General features: G+C 44.1%; 1 protein-coding gene and 3 non-coding genes across 4 annotated transcripts; 1 reads left to right on the forward strand and 3 right to left on the reverse strand.

Moving 5' to 3' along the window:
• The first annotated feature begins 1199 nt into the window (after positions 1-1199).
• On the forward strand, positions 1200-1281 carry Trnas-gcu (transfer RNA serine (anticodon GCU)). Its single transcript has one exon. It is a non-coding gene; the product is annotated as a tRNA-Ser (tRNA).
• A 9109-nt stretch (positions 1282-10390) lies between these two features.
• Pom121l2 (POM121 transmembrane nucleoporin like 2) lies at positions 10391-13525 on the reverse strand. The gene has a single exon (XM_050142583.1). The coding sequence runs from the start codon at positions 13304-13306 to the stop codon at positions 10391-10393; it is 2916 nt and encodes a 971-aa protein (XP_049998540.1). The 5' UTR covers positions 13307-13525.
• Positions 13526-14177: 652 nt separating this feature from the next.
• Trnam-cau (transfer RNA methionine (anticodon CAU)) lies at positions 14178-14249 on the reverse strand. Its single transcript has one exon. It is a non-coding gene; the product is annotated as a tRNA-Met (tRNA).
• A 3141-nt stretch (positions 14250-17390) lies between these two features.
• On the reverse strand, positions 17391-17463 carry Trnak-uuu (transfer RNA lysine (anticodon UUU)). The gene has a single exon. It is a non-coding gene; the product is annotated as a tRNA-Lys (tRNA).
• Positions 17464-22943: the final 5480 nt, after the last annotated feature.

Raw genomic sequence — 22943 nt, forward strand, 5'->3', positions numbered from 1 at the left:
CACTTTTTTTGAGACAGAAAATAAAGGCGGGAAAAGCGCGTCTGCAGTCTCCAGTGTCAGAGGCTGTTTTACAAGATTTCACCGTGGAGGACGGAGGCTGATTTATTTTCAGTAAATAACATCCCGCATTCAACGACAGGGAGCGCACATGTATAGTAGGAATTCAGTATCTCTCTCTCTCTTTAAAGTAATTTAGCGTCTTAATTTTTCACTTACTTAGATTTGTAAGAAGTTTAATTTTTGTTTAAAATTTTGGTTATCCCTATCTTGTTTTATATAACTGCAAGTCTGCCTGACATCATTTACTAAATTTAGGGAACCTTCACAATAAATTCGCCTCTTGTAAAATCTGAATTTACTCATAACCATGTATGACCACACTGTTTGACGTTAGTTCCCACTGAGTTTTCAATACATTTTTATAGCATACAGATGAACTGGTGATGAAAAAATTTATCCTCAATTCTTCTAGTAAAAGATGTGTTTTGAATGCAAGTTCCCTTTTCATACATTATAAATTACTTACCAAAATTCTCTAGTCGTTTCTTTTAGTCTCCACTCTCCTTAAAATATAAAGACAATTCAAACCAGAAGAAGCGGGTCTAAAACACGGATCAATAATTACCGGAAATAGCTTTAAAAATCAGAACAGTTTACAGAAGTATCTTCTAATGCAATATGTCATGGTAGGGTCTTTGAGCGTAAAAATACAGAGTTTGGCAGAAAACTTTTCGGCAGGTGTAGACTACGATGTGCAAGAAAAAAAATGGGGTCGTGAAAAGAAATAAATGTTTATCCCCAGCAAAAAAATAGCTATGAGTTCTACGGAGATCCCAGTAATCAGTCGAGAACGTAGGCAGTAAGCAGAGCCGTAGGGGAAGGTTAGTACATATATTCCGGATCCAGGAAAGAGATTACGGACTTTGAGGATGCCAGGACGGTTTTCACTGTAGGGTGGAAAGCAAGTGTGGTACCAAGAAACGAAGACGATTGACGATGGAAATGTGCAAGTACTACTAAGGAGTCATCAAAATGAGAAAGGGTCCTTTTTGGGGGACGGAAATGATTAGATATGAATATTCCTTAAGGAGTCTTATAGATTGACGACGTACCACTATATGGAGATCACAAAATCAAAGTTTAAGACGCTCATCAAATGAGATTTAAAGATGAAGGCGAAGAAATGATGCACCACATGGGACGAGGTGGCCGAGTGGTTAAGGCGATGGACTGCTAATCCATTGTGCTCTGCACGCGTGGGTTCGAATCCCATCCTCGTCGTTGGTCCTATATATTATGCTTTTCCAAATCCAAAGAAGTTCTGATCGTTTAGATAACGTCCTCTGAGTAAGTACTCCTGTTCCCAGCACACAAACTGCAAGTCACAGCACACAGTGTCTCATGTACCTCGGTTTATACCTCTCTCTAAGGCCTCCATGTCACAGTAAGGCGTCTTGGAATCACCTGTCCTTGCTTTCTTCGCAATGCTTCTATAAGTACTTAAAAGGAGCTTCAATACTCCTTATTTTCAATCCCATTAAACGTTTCATTTTAAACTTAATGCTCGGAAGTAATTTCAAATTTATGGAAGATGTGTAAAAATAAGAATGGTAAGAAAGCCACACATATTTTTACTAGAATTTACCTATTCCGATTTCCCTGTTCCTCCACAGACCCTTTCTGGTTGCTCTGCCTTTCTTATGCTCTCTGTCTCTCTTTGAAACCCCTCCCCCAGCCAAAAAGCAATGTATATCATGGCCCTTTGCTCTTAAGGACAGTTCCTCCCCACCCCCAACCCCCCCATTAGTTTCTCAAGACAGGGTTCCAGGGTTTCCCTATATAATAGCCCTGGCTGCGCCGGAACTCACTGTGTGGACTAGATTGTCCAAGAACTCACAGAGTTCCGCCTACCTCTGCCTCCTGAGTGCTGAGATACAAGGCGTGCGGCATCACTGCCCAATGAGGACATATTTTCTAAAAGCAAAGACATTTTGTTTCTAACCATGGTATAATTAGAGGTTTCAAATATATTTTTTAAATGATGAAGTTGTCTGTGTTAATCTTTCACTTGGGCTCAAGTTTGTCAGTTGAGCTGACAGTTGTCAGTTTGGGCATTTACATTTCTATCTTCACACCGGAATGCAGGATGTAGGCTTGAAGGGAAGGTCTGGGAATTTGGCTCAGTGGTTCAGAGCACTGGCTGTTCTTCAAGAAGCCAGCATTAGCCAGCTGTACCTCCAGTTCCAGGGATCCGATGCCATCCACGTGGTCACACACATGGTGCACATACGTGAAGGCAAAACGTTCATACATAACAGCAAAATGTGTTGGGGCATTTGAATCCACCGGGAGAAATTTAGATTAAATCAATTTATTCTTACTGCTAGCCGAAGGACAGCATCCTCAGAGCCAAACAGCACGCCTTGCGGAAGGGGCATTAAGGTGTGGCTTTAAAGCCAGTGTCAGAAAGATGTGTATTACAACCATCCATGGAGCCCACAGTGGGGCAGGAAAACTATTTTTACTTCCTTCAGTTGTTTCTTACTTTCCTGCTATATAGTAATAAAAAGACCATTCTATCCCTTTCCCACAGCAATAGCAGGTTTTACAGAAGCAAAGGCAGCTGTAAATACCTCGCTGCCCATTAACCTGTTCTTATCTCACCTGCAGTCAATTAGGAACACCCAAGCATTCCAGAGCAAAATGTCAAAGGCCCTTAAGGGATGCCTGGCTCCAAATTACGTTTCTTTAGTCGTCACGGGGGACCTGTGGAAGGGATTGCTCAGGTCTGAGTGCTCTGATGACTGGGGCAGAGCAGTTCATTTCAGGGCAGACAACAAACACAGTGCCATCAGGTCAGGGCTGGGAGTCACATCGCCACAGATGGAGCGTGTTTAAAAGATAAGGAAATGGACCTCTACTAATTTGGGCTTTGTATCACTTCCCCCCCCCACTTCAAAATTACGTTCATATTCTGCATCTCCCGAAGAACAACGCATAAAACATATATGCTCTTCTTCAGCAAAACTTCATTAATATCATACATTAATATCATACAAAACTTCATTAATATCATACAAAACTTCATTAATATCATACAACAGATGGATCGATAGAGCACACTTTATAGATTTACAAAGAATAGAAAGGAAATCATCCTCAGGAATACAGAATCTGAAGACACTCCATAGCCAGCTCCCCTTGTAACCATGGCAACTGATGATCACTGTCCTTCAGCCAGTCAATACCTGAGCAGAGTTTCTCCCCTGCAGCTAACAAGCAGCCTAGGGGAAGAAGACACCTAGGGAGGACACCAAAATGGTTTCCATGAGATCTTCCATTCAGATTCGACATCTATTGATAATTCCCCCTGAGCTATATTTACTGTGGCGGTTGCCAAGTGGCAATTGCTCGATTCCAGCATTCTCCAGTCTGTGCTTGGCACTGCGTTAGACGAAGAGACCCCTCTCTTAACTTATGTAGTTGTGCATTTTCAAAATAAGCTCAGGAAATCCTTTTTTTTTTTTTTTCAGTGCAGTGATTTACGGTTCACCATTTCCTTTAATGATTTTGGTACCCAGAGGAACTGATCTGGACAATGAGAGCCTCTTCAGGCTGACAAATGAGTCCTTGTGATGTTGTCATTATATAATTCTATGGTGATCTGAATTTCTGGCATAGCAAGTTCTTTTAGGCTCAGTTGAAACTACCCTGTCTAAGTCTTGAGGTCACTTATTTCTCAGAAAAGACCCTTAAATGACCTGTACTATTAAAAGCCAATACCCAATATTTAGGTGGGCTCATTGTTTCTGAGGTATTTTTATTTATATGGCCTTTTAATGGAGCTGGAAAGGGATGGCGTTAGCCTGTTCTCCTCCTTAGCCTGTCTACGTCACTGTGACTGGAGAGTAAGAGAAGCAGGTCTTGGTGGTGGCAGAAACCAAAACAAACAACAAACGTGGAACAAAGGAGTCTTGAGGAGAAAGAGTACTCTGTCTGGAGAACAACAGCCGTGGAGATAACAGGCAGAAAAAGCGGGCCTTGGCGAGACCCAGCATCGCCTGCACCTCCTCTAGCTTCCCACCCAGGCAGGCTGGCAGCAGCGCATCTAGTGCCTGGCAATCTATTTTTTAGGTCCTATTTGTGATGTGTCTTCCTGAGTTTTCCCTGGGCTACCGCAAATTCACAGGAGTTTTCCAGGGAGCCAACCATTACCCACAGGTTCATTTGATGCTTGTCTAGTGTTGAAGGCACATGGCTGGGAAAAAACTCTATGTCCATTCTTCAAGCCAGTAAATATACCATGTAAAATAATGAGTCAAAATTGAAACAAAACAAGCCTGGCAGGCGGCTGTGAATTCTAGGCCAGCCTGGTCTACAGAGCAAGTTCCAGGACAGCCAGGGCTACAAGGAGAAACTCTGTCTCAACCCCCCACCAGAAAAAAAAAATACAAAAAAAAAAAAGAAAAAAAATAAACAAAACCTACCAGGGAGGTCTGGTATTACCTCTAGGCCTGATATAAAAAGGAGTGTACTGATTGCCTGGGAAATATATTGCACCGAAAAGTCTCACGGGTGCTGCTGTTTTGGTTCCTGTCAGGAGGTTGCATTAACCAACCTGTCAATGAAATCTCACAGCCTTCACCATCTTCATGATGCCACTATCCAAGACGGCACCATGTCATATGGCTGTCTCAATATTGATGGCATCTCAGACCAAGATGGTGGCCCAGTCACATGGTTGCCTCCATCTTGATAAGATAGCTAGCTAAAACAACCACAAACCACATGGCTCCTTTACGCTTATGGTGAGCTCAGTTACAGGATAAAATGAGCCCTTCTCCATGATATATCCCCATGGGATTCATGAATCTCACAGATTAAATGTGGACGGTCATCCCCTTTCTTTTGAAAAGATACCTGAGTTGTTAGCTCGCAGGTCCAGAAGAGTAAAGACACATGCTGGAATTCCATGGTTTCAACACAAGAAAGATGAGTCTGTACATCTTACCTTAACGCACCTACGGTAACTGTGGATGCCAAGAGGGGTCATCTGGAGCTTGATTTGACTTGTCCCGCCTCCTGTACACAAGTGGTTGCTAGGAAAGGAACCTATCCTGCTATTCTGTCTCACTTGAGCATGGCCTAGGCTTTCACCTTTTGCTGCATGCTTAATAAGCTCACTCATTCTCAACCAAAAATGCTGCTACCATGGATCATCCCTGGCTCTGTACAGAACAGGTGCCCGCTATTTTAATGGGCAATTCACACTCCAGGGGTGGAAGCTACTCCAGCTCTCCTCTTTCTCACCGATAGTGGGTGCTTTGTAAACCTGACCACACCCCAGAACCGGATTTTCAAAAGTAAAATTGGTGCCATGTTCCTCAGTGGCATTAGCAATGAACTCACCGATAAAAGTGTACACTAAACAAGACGTGATTCGACACAAGTGCGCATATTTCAACAGAATGTTACATAAGCCACAAATATGTACCATGAGCAATGCATAATGCCAAATTAAGGAGAAAAAAACAAACAGAAACTGGTTTTCGATAATATTCATTTTTTAATCCAACATATCCAAAATATTAGCATTTCAACATTAATTAACTAGTCATATTTCCTGGGCTCAACCATCACTACAATTAATGGATACAATGTCCTGGCATCATTTCCGGCTGCTGCATGCACACACCCTAAAACAGTAAAGTTCATAGTCTGCTCCCTTCATTGAACACCAGGTTCCGTCTCCAAAAAAAAAAATCTGTGCAGCAACTGTGTTAGAGGTATTTTTCTAATATCCATAATAAAAGAACAAAATAATTTCCTTTGAATTTTTCTCTTTACAGTAAATGAGCCTTTCAGTTTTTGACTAGATCTTCCAAAACAAAGAAAAGAGCAAAAATATAAAACTTTTTTATTTTTAAAACAGGGCCTTTTTATGTAATTCTGAATGTCCTGGAACTCTCTACGAAGATCCAGGTTGGCTTTGAACTCACTGATATCTACTTGTCTTTGCCTAGGATTTGCTTAGTTCTAGGATTAAAGGTGTGTACCACCATGTCAAGCTCAAAAAATACCTAACTTAATGAAGTTAAAGAATAAAATAACTATAAAACACTTGCTTATCATTCTTAAGTTTTGAGTTCAATACTTAATACATACATGACAGAGAGGGAGGAAGGGAGAGGTTGTTTGATTCCTGTTTATGTTTCTTCATATTTGTTTATTTGTAAATGGACATCTTTTACCCTGTATATGCTAAAAAGTCTTAACCACCTCCCTACGCCATTAATGCCCCAGGAATGCCTGACTTTTTTTATTCATCATCCAGAAACTCCAGGATGTTGTCTCTGCTCCACTCCTGGACTCTGTTAGTACCCGGCTTGTCCACCTGCTCAAGGTAATATATAAAGGGAAGTTGAATAGATAGATAATAGAAAGACATGTATTCTTCTTGGAGTCACTGCAGAGAGTCACAGAAGAGACTTGTTCCCACTCAAGACATCTTTCTTGGTCTGTGAAGTCCAGATCCATCTTCCAAAAAGACACTTTTTCCTAAATATCAAATGGATTAAGACCTCGGTTAAACAAGAACATTTCTTAGTTTTCTGAAGCTCAATTTACTTTCTACTTTTAGAAATTAGGAAAGTAAAATTACATAGTCTTCAAGGGCGGCCGATGTTAGTGATCAAGAAACTGAACTTTACCCTTTAGAACAGCAAGTAGTGCTTAAAACATCTCGTAAGACACCGCGCTGACTATTGGAGTTTCTTAGGGGCTGGTTCAGGTCCCTCACCCCCTGGTTTCTGTCTTGGGGCTGGCTGACTCCTGGGGTCCATCTCCTTTTCTTTCTTCTTCTTTTTAAAAAATATTTTTAAAATTTCATTACATTTATTTTGTATGTGTTAATGCGGGCACGTGGAGGACAATTATTGGGAGAAATGTGTTTTGTTTTGAGACAGGGTCTCCTTTCGGAGCTTTGGCTGTCCTGGAACTCACCTATGTCGATCAGGCTGGCCTCAAACTCAGAGATCAGCCTGCCTCTCTGTGTGCTGGGATTAAAGGCATGCGACACTACACTCAGTAGTTTACTTTTAACATGTGGGTCTTGGGGATTGAATTCAAGTTGTTGGGCTTGGCAGCAAGTGCCTTTACCCACTGAGACATCTTGCCAGCCCCTGACCACCTTTCATTGTTCTCTTCTTCCAGAAGAATCTCTAGTTTCCTGGATATCTCATTGTCGCCAAACTCTATGCCTTTCTGAAACCCAATTTAAGCCTTGGGAAATCAAATTCAAGAGCCAATTCTTTTTTCTTTTTCCTTGAGACAGGATTTCTCTGTGTAGCAAGAGCTCTGGCTGTTCTGGAGGGAACTCTCCGTAGATCAGGCCGACCTTGAACTCAGAGATCCACCTGCCCCTGCCCCTCAAGTGCTGAGACTACAGAAGTCTGCCACCACAGACAGCTGAGCCAGTTCTTTTTACCTTATTCTATGTTTTCCCAAGGAAACCCAGGATACTTCAGCTGAGTGAAGAAATGAAGAAATATTTGGAAAAGGGGACATCTAAGAAGTCCAATCAATAGACAGGAAACAATCAGTACTCTAAGGGAATCCCCCCCTCTCCCTGAGGAATACCCAATTAGAGCCTTTTCCAAAATTATGCTCTATAACCTTTCCTCACTGTGAGGAAAGTTTCGAATATCCCAGGCCCAGGCAGATGACCTTGGATTTCTAAGCCTCCGGGCTCCACCTCTGGAGAGCTGGGGTTACTGTGTATGCTACTGCACGTAGTTTGACAGTGCTGGGGATTAAGACCCAGTGCTTCATACATGCCAGAAAAACACTCGACTGTTACATCTCCAGTCCTCCATCTCATGTTTTTAATATGTCTCTGCTACCTGAAACGTCTCTTAAACAACCCCCCCCCCCAAGTCCTCAGTCTTTTCCTATTTTATTCCCTCTTCCTATGGCAGCCAGAGTCATCTAAAGCAGTGTGGAGCCGTTTCTGTGCTTCTCTGTGTATTCACCGCTACCTGGGGTATTCAAGATGCTGCCCACCTCACACTCCACGGTTTGCAGTCATGGCCACCACCTGCTTCTGCTCACCAATAGCCATACCTGACTGTTTGGAAGCGACGTCAATACATCTTGGTGATCTTCCTTTCCTGTCTGAACTCATAGTTTGAGATTGGCCTGCAATAAGATTACCCATTTGCTGATGGCCAAAGCAGCGTCAGCCGTGGTCGAGATAATCTCTTTCCAAGCTCATTTCTAGGCTCTTTGTCCTTGGTGTTATGATCATTGGCTAGTTAACAGTTCCACACTTAATTCTCCTAAATCAGAATTGTTCCTGACCACTGAATGACCAGAAGAAAGGACTGTGCAAGGTATACAATTATCCCTAGACACAGTAAAGAACAGGAGGCAGTATCTCATGTTTTCCTTCTGCCATCGTTCAATAAGATACTAATCTTGGGAATGTCTTTAAGACATCAAAGTGGAAACGGACCGTTGAGATGATTCAGTGGGTGAAAGCAGTTATGGCACAAACCTGGTGATGAGAGCCGAGTCCCTCAAACCTGGAACCCATGTGGTACAGGGGGCTGGGGAGAAGCTCACCAAGGTCATCCCCTGTCCTCAACACGAATGTGCCATGGCACACATGCCCAGGAACACACCGTTTAGTAATGATATAAAAATAAAAAAAAAACCTGTTTAAAGTTGAAACGGGACTGAGGAGGTGAGTAAGGAGGAGAACACTGGCCTAGTATTTGTGACATCCTGGATCCAAGCCCCACTATCTCCATATATACAATTAATAAGCACATAAATACATGCCAACCATTTCTAACTTGGGTGATTAGGGGGTGAGAAATAGTGAGCACACTCTACAGTCACTAGGGCTTAAATCTAGTCTCTGCTGAGTGACTTCAGGTAAATTTGTTAACATTTTCCTGCCCGGTTATCTAGATGAGCTTGACAGTAATTCCTGTATCATAGACTTTTTTTTTTCAACAATGTATTTTTATTTTATCAATTTAAGGTTATTTTTCCAATTAGACTTTCTCCAAGGTATCTGTACAATAAGAAATATGTACTAAATGTGTCCAAAGACTCGTGTCTGGGTATGCCTCAGTGTGTGAGGTTGCTCTAGGAAGCACTAAGGAAGATTCCCCAGTTTACTCATTCACTTCCCACTGGTTTACAGCTGCAGTCAGTTAGGCCTCTGCTGTTCTCCCGTTCTTATGCTTGTTATCCGGCCTAGGGCTTCATGGCCTGGTGACCCTCTCTGAGAAAGATGTGACTACAGAAAGGGTTAATTTGATGAGGCACGCATAAAAATGAAATGTAAGCCTTGGTCTCCCTACTTGGGCATTTGCAGTTCCTATTGTGGTCTATGGTGTAGAGATAAGAAAGAAGGCTTCAGCATCTTGGCCACCTCCTCTGCCTCCCCACTTCCTGAGAAACCATCCTTCAAGGTCAAATTGCTGCTGAACATTTAGGGCAAGCCAGTCCTTGCAGCCCTGAAGCCGGGCTGTTTGACTGATCCAATCCGCCAAGCTGCAGATGGATTTACGCAGTTGAAATTTGGCCTTGCCAACTTCCCACCATGCTTACAGATCATTCTTCCTCCGAACCCAACTGAAAGCATACCCACCAGAAACCAACAGAGTAAAAGCAAGTCTCCATGAACACCAAGTGGAGGGCAGCAAGTGGAGATGCTGATAGATAGGAAAGAACCTCCCTTTCCCAGACTGAGGTCTGACAGGCTGGATCTTCACTAGTCTTGTATGTTAAATTGACCAAAAGAAAGAAGGACGGGGCTAAGCCATTGCCAGTTTCAGAAGCTACTGGGACGACTTTAAAGAGAAAGTGGTACAAAGAGTCCTTAGAGATGACCTTGGTCCCCAAGAGTAGACTGAACACAGATCAGATCACACCCAAACACTCCCAAGAAACCACTGAGGGACAAGCAATAAGAAGTGAGAACTTGGTGTCTCTACGGCATTAGACAGCCAAGCTCCCCTTAGAGCTCAAATCAAGGAAGGCTAAGGTATAGGATCAACCTATCTCCTCCCGAAGATGCTTGTTACCTTCCTGCCATGGTCATTCCCCAAGTGGGAGGCTGTGCCCGGGTGGAGCTCACAGATGTACGAGGAGGAGAGGGTGGGAAAGGGAGTTGGAGTTTCTGCTCCAGGGACCTTAGTCCCAGGCGGCCCCGCTTCCTACCAGCACGAGAGGGCACATTGGCAGTCCACCTTCTTGGAGGACTTAGATTAGGACACAGAGGAGACACCTGCAGCCTCCACTTTGGATCGGAAATAGGTTTTCTCTAGAGAATTGGAGAGACGGAAGCTCTTCGTGGCCATGTGCCAGGGTGACTGGGCTACTTCTTGTAAGTGTGATGTCTCCGGGAGCGCCCTGGCTCCCGATTCCTTGCGGTTTTTGATTTTGTACCAATACAGAATGAAGGCGTCCGTGGTCTGATAGACTCTTTCCCCACAGAACCCTGCACAGCTGGAGAGGACATCCCAAAGTCTAGACTGCAACCTGCCTTAATTGCTCCGGGTGGAGGTGTACTCTGAGCAAAAGGGACCAGAGAGGGGGCCCCAGACGTGGTCTTTCTTGCAGTGATACTAGCCAAAGGTGTAATCTGGCTTGGGAGGCCCTGCATGCTCTGGTTCCAGCATTGCACAAAGGGTGCTAGGGTGCTTGGGGTCTCACCCTGTCTTGCACCAGACATGCTTCTTTGTGGAGCAGCCACAATGACCTCAGGCTCCCCACAGTCCATAGGGGTCACTAATCCTCCAAATGCAAAAGGCTTCGGGGCTGTGCTGCCAAATGCTGAGCTGTAGGCTCCACTCTGGTGGTTCTGTCTAACAACCCCAAGGGTGGCTGAGCTAGCTTCACTGAATGGAAAACCAGCTAGCATGCTGCTGAAACCTGACTGGATGCTGGCAGAAGTGTGGATAATAGAAGCTGAAGATGCCAACCCCACAGAAACTGGTGGTATAGTCTTGCTGAGAAGCATTTGAGCAGAAGCTGGCATCTGGGTCGGGGACACAATTGAGTTCCCTGAAAGGAAAGAAGTACTAAAGCTTGGGACAGGAGCTAATTGGAGAGAACATTGCTTCTGGCCGTCTGTGGCCCCAGGTGAAGACTGGGAAGTACTTTTCTGGGATGGTGGGAAAGGTGATGTTGGGCTTGATCTCAAGGATGTTGTGAGTGCTGAAGTCACATTGGAGATGCTTGAGGTCCCTGTAGGCTGGATTATGGGTGATAAGCCTAAAGTTGGCAGAGGTCCACTCACCCCCTGCGGTTTAGTGGTGCTTCTAAGAGGGGATATCTGGATGGCACTAGTAAGGACCTGGCTAAAGATGGTGACCGTGTGTACAGTGGAAACTGCAGGGTGCTGGCATGGGAAAATGAAATCGGTGGCCGGGGGAAAGCCCTGGGAAGCCCCAAGCAGGAAAGCTTGGCAAGAAGGGACAGAATAAGAATTGCTCGTGGTGCTAGTTACTAGATTCAAGTCCACACCGGGGTCTTTGGATGTGCTGCCTGGGATGGCAGACGTAACCAGAGAGGAGGCTGTGGCTAGGCCATGGAAGAAATAGGTAGAAGCAGAAGTCAGGGAAGGAGAGGCCTGCTTAGCGGACACAGGGGCTGTCATCGGCATGGTTGTCAGTGGTCCTACACTGCCAAAGATTGGCTTGAAGGTGGACTTTAAGATGCTTGGAGCTGTAGAAAAAGAAGAGCTGGATGATGCCCCCCCAGCCATGACAGAAATTCTGGAATATGAGGAGTCACTACTGTACACAGACCCCCAAACAGGTTCTAATGCTGAGTGAGCAGAAGTCTCCGCAGGAAGTACAGATGCAGGAAGATGGAGAATTGGGCTACTCACCACCCCAAGCAGAGTGTTTTGTGTGGTAGGTGCAGTGGGGATCATGACAGATGGGGGTGGGGGCGCTGCAGACCTGGGAGGGGTTGAAGATGGCCTGGTGGAATCGGGGACTGGTGCTGTGGGAGAGCTTGGAGACACCTGGATGGAAGCAGCTGAGGGTTTTGAGTCTGAGGAGATGCCTTGAAGGTGCTCCAACTGTGAGCACCCGGGTGGGACAGGCACGCTCTTCGAGCTTTCCCGCTGAGGACTCCTGTGGGTACCGAGTACTGTCTCAGAAGAAGGCCGACTGAGAGACACGGGAGGCTCGGTACCATCCCTGGTCTCAGGAATGGAGTCTGTGACAATCCCAGCTGTCGCTTCTGTGGTTGGTTTGCTTGGCCCAGCTTGCCTTTCTGAGGTCGGGTCCTCTTCAGTGACAACACAGCCTTGCTGGCAAGGCGTGGTCAGCGGATCCCTAGGACCAGATTGCAGGTAAGGAATCTCGCTGTTGGGCTGCCCAGAGCTGCCGGGTGTAACTAACGGGTGAGGATTAGGATTTCTCCCTGTCTTTTTCAGCGGCCATTCTGGAGTTTGGATTGATGTCCTGGAAAAATGTCTTTTCCAAGACTCTGAGAGATAGCTGGAAGAACTGTAAGAGCTGGTAATAGCATTTCTTTTAGTGCTGGGGGGCCCGCGTGTGCGTACGCTGGCCAAGAGCGCCACGGAGGAGCAACTGGACTTCTTACGTTTATGATCTGAGCTCTGGGCGGGGAGGCCTCTTTTCAGAGATCCAGGCCTGGCCACAAATGAAACTGCGGCTCCTTTTTTCAACAGGGGCTTAAAGGCGGACCCAGGGGTGGCAGAATTCCTTTTACTGTCCGAGCTGTCCGGGAACAGTGGCTCTTCTTCCCTCCTGGTTCTCCCCTTCCTGCACTTGAAGAGAGCCTTCAGCACCGGGCTTTTTCCACACTCTCCCGGTGACTCCTCTGAGGGTCCCGCGGAGTTGATCACTTTTGAGACCGAGAACAAGGGCCGTGGTCTCCGCTCAGGAGGTGAGATCTTGACTGTCACCGGACTCCATGTGGCCCTAGGGTGACGAAGGGACCAAATGTTACGCTTGAGGTAACTTTCCCACCAGTCTGAAGGAAGAGACCCCATGATGGGGTTCTGAGGCCTCTTCATGGGAAAGCGCCTCCAGGCCTCACTGACGAAGGCGGCGGGATTGGCGGGATCCCAGTTTGGCGGCCTCCGGGCCGGCCTGTGTCGCCGGGCGGGCTGGGCGCGGTGGACATGCTGCACCCGGTGGACCTGGTAGAGAGGCCTAGCCGGTCGGCGGGTCGCAGGCTTCTCTCGTGCGTCTGCGCGCCCCTGTGTTGGGGACCGCGGAGAGGACCCCGCTTTGCCCAGGTAGCCGCCCATGCGGAGAACCGGGCGGGTGGGGGGTCAGTTCCAGCCCGGTTTAGCTTCTGATGTTTCGGACGTCGCCGGAGGTGGCCGAACCCAAGCATCCGCTGCCCGAGTGACGGTTGGGCTACGCGTGTAAGAAAAGCGCGAGGGTGCCAGGGAGCTGGCGACACGCGGACCTCAGTAACCGTGTCAGCCGGCCGGGGATCTGCGGTCCGCGAGCCAGTTCTCCAAACTCTGAGCTGGGGGGAATTCTGGGTGATTTGAATTCTACAGAGTATTTGGGGGAAGACAGGGTTGCGGGTGGGGGGATCGAGAGTGCACGCGACACAACGGCACTGATGGAAATGGCCAGGCAGGGGCACGGGACAGTGTGAGCTGTTAATGGGAAAGGCAACAGCCGACCTTTGTGACCGAGGTGAGATCTCTGGGTTCCATCAGTGCCTCCTGGTGGCCAAACCCAGGCTCCTACTTGAAGTGGAAGCGGCCAAGGTTTGTAACCTTGATGTTAAACTGAACCCTGGCGGGAAAGACTACTTCGAAGACACTTGGTGCACCTCTTCACTATCAAACCTTTATTCACTTTCAGAATTCGTGTGTTGAACAGGGGGAAAAAATGCAGAAAGTTTCGCTCTACCTTCCTGTACTGGCTGATGGTATCGACTTGGCATCAAAGAACTCTGCCAGGCCTGGTGTGAGGCTGGAATCTTACATTTCACCAAAAACAAAACAAACAAAAACGAACTAACGAACCAAAACCCACACATACACAGTATGCGGGAGCAGCTCAGAAGGCTGTAGGAGAATGTTGCTGTCGTTAAAAGGTTGGGGGAGGGGACAACAAAAGACAGTCTTTGACTTTTCGCTGTCCCGGGTGCAAAAGAATTAGCAGAGGATGGTTTCGATCCATCGACCTCTGGGTTATGGGCCCAGCACGCTCCCGCTGCGCCACTCTGCTTTCACGCTGTTTGCCCTTCAATTTTACTCTCTAATGGTGAAGATCGCTGTTCTAACGTTCGGTTTTCATTTCTGATTGTTTTTTCTGACTCTCACCGCCACACTAACCCAAGCCCAGGCCTTTTCCCAGACTCATGCGGCCTTCTCACTGGTTTCCGCACAAGTCTTATAGGCGATCGTTGTGTTAAAAAAAAAAAAAAAGTTTTCATTTGGTTTCACGGGCACAGAATTCACAGGGTTTCCAAAAACCACGGATTCCCGATCCAAATGGGTACGTGGCTAGGGCAATTTCGATCGAATTCCGTGTGGGATAGTTCCAATAAAGATAAAAAGATAAAAGGTAACAAGCTAAAATAGGCCCTTCCTCTTGCTTTGGCTTCTGTCGGGGGCCGGAGCTTTCAGGAAGGCTGTGGACAAAAGTCCTTGCGTGAATCTAGCCTCGCGTTTCCAAAACCGAACAAACCTTATCTCTAGCGGTGGAAGACAGCCTGATGCCATTAAGCTACTGTTTTGTTTCATTTTATTTTTTATTATTTTATTTTATTCTGCGGTGCTTCTCCGGGTTCACAAGAAAATCAGCTTCTCTGCCGGTAGAAGAAAACAGAGAGAAATCCTAGGACTCCGCCCCGCGAGGCCGCCCCAGTTCCGGGAACGCGCGCCCCTAGCGGACTCAAACGCACTGGCCTTTTTGTAGCCCACTCGAGGCTGCTCTTTCGTGGGCACAGTCTCCTGGAGCCTCCCGGCCTTCTTGCGGTTAGGACAGCTCTTCTTTCTGGGAAGATTTCCTCAAGCCAACACTAAACAGCACATGCTTGAATTCTGACATGTCTGTCAAACTTGGGAGGAAGAGACCAGAGACAGGCAGGCAGGCAGACAGTGTCTCTGGAGTTGTTCTGAACCCAAAGATGGTAAGGTTTTCTTGTCTCATCTGGCCTGGTACCCTCAGAGCTCAGAAGATGGCGCCAGATCTCCTAAAACCGGAGTTTCCTATGAGCTATGGTATAGGTAGCTCAAGTTCTTTGGGAATTGACATCCTTTTAAGACCTCCGTGTCACTAGGCACACATGTAGTATGCAGGCAAACACTCAGACACAAAATTCAAATATTTTTTTAAAAAAAATCAAATATTTTTCAAAATGCCTAAACCATTTTACATTTTTACCAGTAATATATAAGAGATGTGAGTCTCTGCATTTTTGCCAGCCTAGCATTTATTATTTTATTCTTACTTCTTGATTAGTGTGTAAAGACAAAACATGATCTTACGGACATTTCCCAAACTGTTAATGACGTTTGGCCTCTTCTGATTTCCCTTGTATATCCTCATCAATGAGTCTTTTGCCAGCTGGATCATTGTTTCAACATTGTTTCAACAGCGAGAGTTCCTTGTGTGTTCTCACTGAGTCCATTGTCACACATGTGGTTTGCCATTCTTTCTCCAAATCTGTGGCCTGTCTTTTGATCTGCCTAACAAAGTCTTTCTAGAACAAATTTTTAATTTCGATGAACCACAATTAATTATTTTTCATTTATTTATGGGTTGTAATTTTGATGTCAAGCCTAAGAATCCTTTACATCGTAAAAACACTCTTGTTTTTGCTTTTTCTCCTAAAATTTTTATAATTTTGTACTTTGCTTTAAACCTATGATCCATTTTGAGTTTTTAAAACAACAGTCTAACTGGTCCGTGGTGGTGCATGTCTTAAATTCCAGCACTTGGGAGGCAGAAGCAGGCAGATCTTTGTGTAAAGTGAGTTCTGTCTCAAAACACACACATACACACACACACACACAAGGGTCTGTGTGTGTGTGAGTGTGTGTGTGTGTGTGTGTGTATACTTTCCTATCCACTGTGAAGAGACGCCATGATTAAGGCAACTTTTAAAGAAAGCATTTAATTAGGGGCTTGCTTACAGTTTCAGAGGAAGAGTCGATGACTGTCACGGCAGAGAGCAAGGCAGCAGGCAGGCAGGCATGGCAGTGGCTCACTGACAGCTTACATCCTGATCCTCAAGTTAGAGGCAAACAGAGACAGGGCCTGGTGTGGCGCCTTTCCGAAACCTCAAAACCCACCCCTAGTGACACACCTCATCCAAACGAGGGCCACACTTTCTAATCCTTCCCAAAATAGCTACATCAATTAGTGACAAGCATTCAAATAAATGAACCTGTGCAGACCATCATTATTCCACCCAGCACAACATGTGTCATTGTATTTCTTCTAACTCACTCCTCACCCCATCCCCACACCTTACCTTTGAATCCTCCCCAAACCACTCTTGTCTAGCATCATCTAAACAAGCAGACAAGGGGCTGGAGAGACAGTTCAGTGGTTAAGAGTACTAATTACTCTTACAGAGGACTAAAGCTTCGTTCCCCTGTACCCATAAGGTGACTCACAACCACTCATAACTCTAGGGGATCCAACTTCCTCTTCTGACCTCTGTAGGTACCAAATACACATGTGGTACACATACATACATGTAGACAAAGACTTATACATATAAAATAAATTTTAAAAATTTAAAAAACAAAATTCATCCTTGATCTTTGATTTGGCTGAACATAGTCATCTAGGAGGTTGTTTTGTTTTATTTGCTTCTTAGAATTGTCCATGGAGATTTTATTATCAGAAAATTATAATCCTCTGGTAGGTAGGGGAAACACATATTATATTATCTTTAAAACAAAAGCAAACAAAAACCCACAATCTACTCTTCTGTCAACCACATTGTGAACACTCAGTTGACCTAAACTACGAAGGTGAAGAGTAAAGAGGCGCACTATTTCTCGTAGGCTGAATATTTCGTCACCCCACAGAACTTGTTAGTAACCTCTTGATGCTTGGGCTTATCATTGCAAGGATTTCGGCTGTGAGAGGGAGGACAGAAAATCCGAGTCTTGCATTTTAACATTGTATATATTTAAATGTTTTAGAAACCGTACTCAAGAAGTGAAACTCTCCCATGATCCGTAAGCTTTCTGTTCCTCAGGAAGGACACCTAATCTAAAAACTGCTATTACATCTATTTTTTTTTTGTTTGTTTTGTATAGTTTCTTGAGTATATCTTCTTGGAAGAGAATAAAAGCACACCACCTTAATTACTGATTGCCTTAGTTTCAAGAAGGGAACAGTTATGAATGCCTGAACAGGGACTTGAACCCTGAACCCTCAGATTAAAAGTCTGATGCTCTACCAATTGAGCTATCCAGGCCCTCATATAGCTGGTTTGTTCGCATGTAGCAATCAATAACTACCAATTTCACTGGTAATGTAGACCAATTCTTGTACTGGAAAAGTGATGGAGTTGATCTGTAACTGTGAAGGGTGGTTCCATCAGCATTTGGTTACAAGTTCTGTGGGTTGGCCTATGAAGCAGGAATGTGAGTGACGTAAAAAAACAAGCCCTTAATTGCAAACAGTTGTGGAAGAGAGACATAAACAGAAGAAAACAATGAACTGCTTTTTGCTAAATATCTGTAGTTAAATCTGCCACCAACAGCCTGATTACTGGATACCAGAAAACAAACAGAATGACACAAAGAGAAGCAAAGAAAACACTAAGAGAAGCAAGAAGCAACCAGAGGACGACAATGGTATCTGAAAAGCTCGATAAAGATTCTTTCGGACAAGAATGTTACAGTGAGTGCGTGTGGCCCTGCCTGCCCACTCCACTGCTGGGCGCTCCTCTCCTTGAACTTGGACAGACTCTGTGTGTTCACTGGGCATCTGCCACCTTTTCTCGTAAGGGTGAATTTGGAAGGAGACAGTGACTCCATCACAGGACTCTAAAGGCCATGGAAATGCTTCCCAGCATCCTTTCAAGAGAGCGAACAGCTGCGGTTGTAGTGCAATGGTAGATGCTAGCCTAGAACATGTGAGACCCTGTGGTTGATGCCCCAGAAATCCATATAATCCTTTTTCCCAAAACTACTCATCTAGCAAGTATATTCAGGCATATTCTTTTGAGCTTCCTGAAGACACATCTACAGTAGTTCTCCACCCAACTGGGTCTTTGAATTCAAATCACTTGCCAGAATTCCTATCAGATATAACATAGGGATGATGGTGCTGGAGGCATAGAGAGATTCAGAGGTTGGTCTCAATTATTTGATCTATAAAAAAAGGTGACCTGAACTTTGCCAAAGGCAGAGGCAGAAAAGGCTGGAGAAAACAGGGATATGAAAGATACTTCAAAATACAGGACAGATTTTCACTCTCCTGTGTAACTAACAGTTTCTTTCCCACCTGCCAATTCCCAAATAACCACTCAGTGGCTTAACATTACTAATAGATGTTTGACCAATGGCTCTGGCTCACTATTGGCTAGCTCTTACATTTAAATTAACCCATAATTTTCAACTATGCTTTGCCATGTGGTTCGTGCCTTGTTATCTCATTTTTTACATGTCTTGCTTCTTCAACAGCTGGCTAGTATCTCACCGACTCTGCCCTTCTTCTCCTGTATCTCTGTTGGATTTCATTCCTGGTTTTATTCTTCCTTGTCACAGGCCAAAGCAGCTTTATTTATTAACCAGTGAGAGTAACATATACTCTCAGCATACAGAAAGACCATCCCACAGAATTTCCCCCTTTCTGTCTAATCAAAAACTGTTTTCATTTTAACATAGTAAAATTACATATAACAAAACAGTTATCAAGAATCAGTAACAATATACAGTCTATTTGTATCTGGCAAAATTAAAGAACATACTATATCACTTATCCAATTTTTGTAAGTCCAAAGTTTCATATCTAATTTATCTTTTATCACAATTTTATTATAGTTTAAGGAAAACTATAATTATAACTATCTAGTCTTCAACTCCATCAAAGACCCTAGAAGAATATATTATTACCCTAGTAAGCAGGAAATGAATTGTAAGCAAATTTCAAAACTCTAGATGACAGAGACATCTGACTGCCTGGATAGTCACCCAAAGTTCTTCTGTAACATTGGGGCATCCATCTTCAGTCTACAGGCCTAAATTATCTGGCAGACTTTTCAATAAAACAGAAAATTTGAAGGACTGTCCTGCCTGTATTATAAAAGTTCATCAGTCACTTTCCTCTGTAGCCACAGAATGTCTGGCAGTTTCTCCTTTGAAGCAGGAACCTGAAGGACTAGCCCACCTTGTTTTGGTAAAGTTTAGCAGCCATTTTCCTGTGGGTCCTGCATGTCCAGTTTATACAGCATACTGTCAAGCAGTCCAGGCACAGGCAGTTTCTTGTCCAAACTGTTGGCCTTGCCACATTAAAAGCAAATTCTATAAGGTGTTTTTTTCAATGCCCCATCATCCTCTTTTAAGTAATTATGCAGCCAGGAGCAGACATATCTCACAGTCAAGAAATGTCTAAGTTCCTAAAACATTTTAAATGTCATATTCTGTAGGTCTTTGAAGTGTTTGGTGATTACCAACATAATTGAAATATATCTTTGGGCCAGGCGGTGGTGTCACATACCTTTAACCCAGTACTTGGGAGGCAGAGGCAGGTGGATCTCTGTTGAGTTTAAGGCCAGTCTAGTCTACAAAGCAAGTTTCAGAAGAGCCAGGACTGTTACACAGAAAACCCTGTCTCAAAAAAAAAAAACAAAAAAGAAAAAGAAATATATCTTTTTATACTTAGAAAACCTAACTAATATGACTAAATGTTTGACTATTATCTATGTCTAGATATTAATCTGAATTTTAATTATATATTACATTTTAAAATGAGCTGCATAAACATAATACCTTAAATAAAAGTAGAAATATACATATAGCATAATAAAATTGACCTTAAGTTTATATCAATAAATCAAAATCATTACCAATACAAAGTATTTTGCGATTAATAGTTGTTTTTTGGATTAAAGTAGATTTAGTAATCTACCCCCTTTTTAAAATCATAATAATCTACACTTTTTCCCATCATTTCTATATTATATGCCCCTTTCTACTTTAGAAAGAGATTGACTATGACCAATAACAATTTATAACCAACCCCTCTTAAATGAAAATAAACATTCATGAATAATATTTTGGGAATTTTGGTGTAGTTCTCTAGACGATATCCTGCTGATTGTTGGATACTGGTGATCTTGAGGGACTGAGAAAAATTGAGATAATGATCAAATCCTGGAAAAACCAGTTATAACCTGTTAATATCGCCTGTCAAGGTTCAGGAGGTCTCCCTTCATCAAACCTGGTTCATCTTAACCTGGAATGAACCCATAACCTCTTGTTTCCTGTTGAAACACAAAGTAAAACTGCTTCTCCATAGCAATCATCTTTTCGGTTCCATTTTATAAATATATTTTTGGCTTCTGTTTTAAAGCTAAGGCGTTTTTAAATACTTAGGTTGGTGTATTTCATCATTCTCTCTTTCAATCCCATGTCTCTCGGCAGCTGTTTGCTTGTCAGCATTGAAAACATTCAAAATCAGCACAATACTGTGTAGGATCCAGATGCCTTGTGTATTTCCCATTTCTACGTGACTCTTTTTTTTACTTTATTTCTGTCTTTAACTATTTTATTTTTAAACTATTATTTTTTATAACTATACTCTTTTTCTTTTCTTAAGCCTACAAACAGTTTTCAAACGTGTGGTGACCCATTTAGAGCCCTTTTTGTCTAAATGTTTCTCCCATCCAAGTACTAACCAGGCCCAACCCTGCTTAGCTTCCGAGATCAGACAAGATTGGGCACATTCAGGGTGGTATGGCCATAGACTAAATCTGTTTCTATTGTGTCTCTTTAACCCTTTGTCTTTATGGGCAAAAGCTAAATCTGCCACCTAGGTTGTGGCTGATTAGCTCCTCTGTACCAAGGCCTGTGTGAGACTGCAGAAATCTGCCATGCCACTTAGCTTGTGGTTCATGGCTAGTTACCTCATTTTTTACATCTTGTGTCCTCAGTGGCTAACTGGCATCTCCCAGACTCTGCCCTTGATCTTATAGACAAAAAGAGGAAATGCTGTGGAATAATCCTCTTGTATACTGTAAAGATCTGTCACCGGAACTGGTTTAATAGGACACTGATTGGTCAGTAGCCAGGCAGGAAGTATAGACGGGGTGACCAAACTAAGAATGATGGGAAGGAGAAGGGCGGAGTCAGGAGTCTCTGGCCAGATGTGGAGAAAGCAAGATGGCCATGCCATAGCAGAAATCTGCCTGCCCAAATGCCAAGGGGACAAGGAGCTCAGCACACACTCCATTATCCTAGTGGGATCTGATGGTGTCTGCAGGAACTCATTTCCTTACCACACAGAGGGCTATCGAGCACTGAAATGTCCTTCTGTCCTTTGTGACCGTCACTGACTTAGTTCCCATATGAGCTTCCAGCTACATCCGCAAAGTCATAATGTGGCTTTCGGTGTTTTCTGCTCTTCGCATCTCTGTAGGAAACACTTGATGGTGACACTTTTCACTATACAGGTCACAGCCTAGCAGGAAGTCATCTCACTTTCGAGATGAGGGATTGCCACCTCTGCGTGGTCTTCTGGAAAAGGATTAAGGCTGTAGAAAACGTGTCCTATACTGACGCTGCTAAGATTTCTATGCAAAACAACCAAATAAATTACTATCCTATTTTCCAAAAGTTGCCTTCCTATGCTGCAAAGATCAAGATTTACCTTCTACGAATTAGAGATGGGCCAAGAGCATGATGATACCTGGTTCCAGGGAGTAAACGTCAGCCCGGGACACTAGCCACACGTGCTGCTTCTCTCCGCCTGCTTGATTGGACTCACGTGGCCTTGGTTAGCAGAACCTTCCCCAAACCATCCTGCCTGAAAAGTTACGTGAAGAAACAAATGCCAAGTTACTCTCTAGTCACAGAGAATTAAAATACCAGTTTCACAAGGTGGGGTTGGCCTGGGAATGGATATAAGTTCCGGGAAGCCAAGATTCTAGCTTCTGTGGATAACACCTGCCTCTTATCTCTCTAAAACTCCTGTAAAAGTGTGAGAAACCGTAACATTTATAAATGAAAGGCAATTTTCCCCAACTCTGCTGAATCCCAAACACCACCAGCGTCTGGACTACATTTTAGTTGGTGAGGTGGAAGTGCGTGCTTTCCAGGGCTGGAGAGATGGCTCAGTGGTTAGGAGCGCTCTCTGCTTCTAAAGAGGGCAGGAATGCGGCACCCAGCACCCACTGTGGGCAGCTCACAGCTGCCTGTCCCAGGCCCTTTTCTTACCTTCAGGGACGCCCACACACACCATTCACTCAGAGATACACACATACACACATAAGTAAAAATGAACCTTAAAAAAAAAAAAAGCTTTCCACTTTGGCAACAAATAGACTAAATATGGAACAATACACAGGTTGCCGTGGCTCCTTGTATATCTTTTGCTTGCTATATACTTACTGAATTTGCTCATTCAAAACTGAAAACATGGCTAATGTAGGTCATTCTCTGGGATGTTTAAAATGCTGTTATCTGATTCTGCTACAAGGAAACCAAGCATACGAGAAGTAACTTTACACTGTGGGCTAGTTTCTGTACTTTGGTAAGGAAGCAAATTACCCTGCCTCCTGGAGCTTGGGAGACTTGGTATAAACAGGGCGGCTCTCAAAAGCTTCAGTGTGGGCTGAATAAACTGTGAACAGCCTAGGGAAGAACAACTAACTAAAGGGTTGGGTACTGAAGTCTAGGTCAATTATTCTTTCCAGGGTACAAATTAGAAGTTAAATAGCCAGGAATGGTG

This window comes from Alexandromys fortis, unplaced genomic scaffold (assembly GCF_014885135.2).
Source record: "Alexandromys fortis isolate MF-2015 unplaced genomic scaffold, M_Fortis_MF-2015_v1.1 scaffold_5, whole genome shotgun sequence".
Lineage (NCBI taxonomy): Eukaryota > Metazoa > Chordata > Mammalia > Rodentia > Cricetidae > Alexandromys > Alexandromys fortis.

Coding starts and splice junctions, on each gene's coding strand:
- Pom121l2 (XM_050142583.1), bottom strand. CDS start 13,306: ATGGGCGGCTACCTGGGCAAAGCGGGGTCCTCTCCGCGGTCCCCAACA.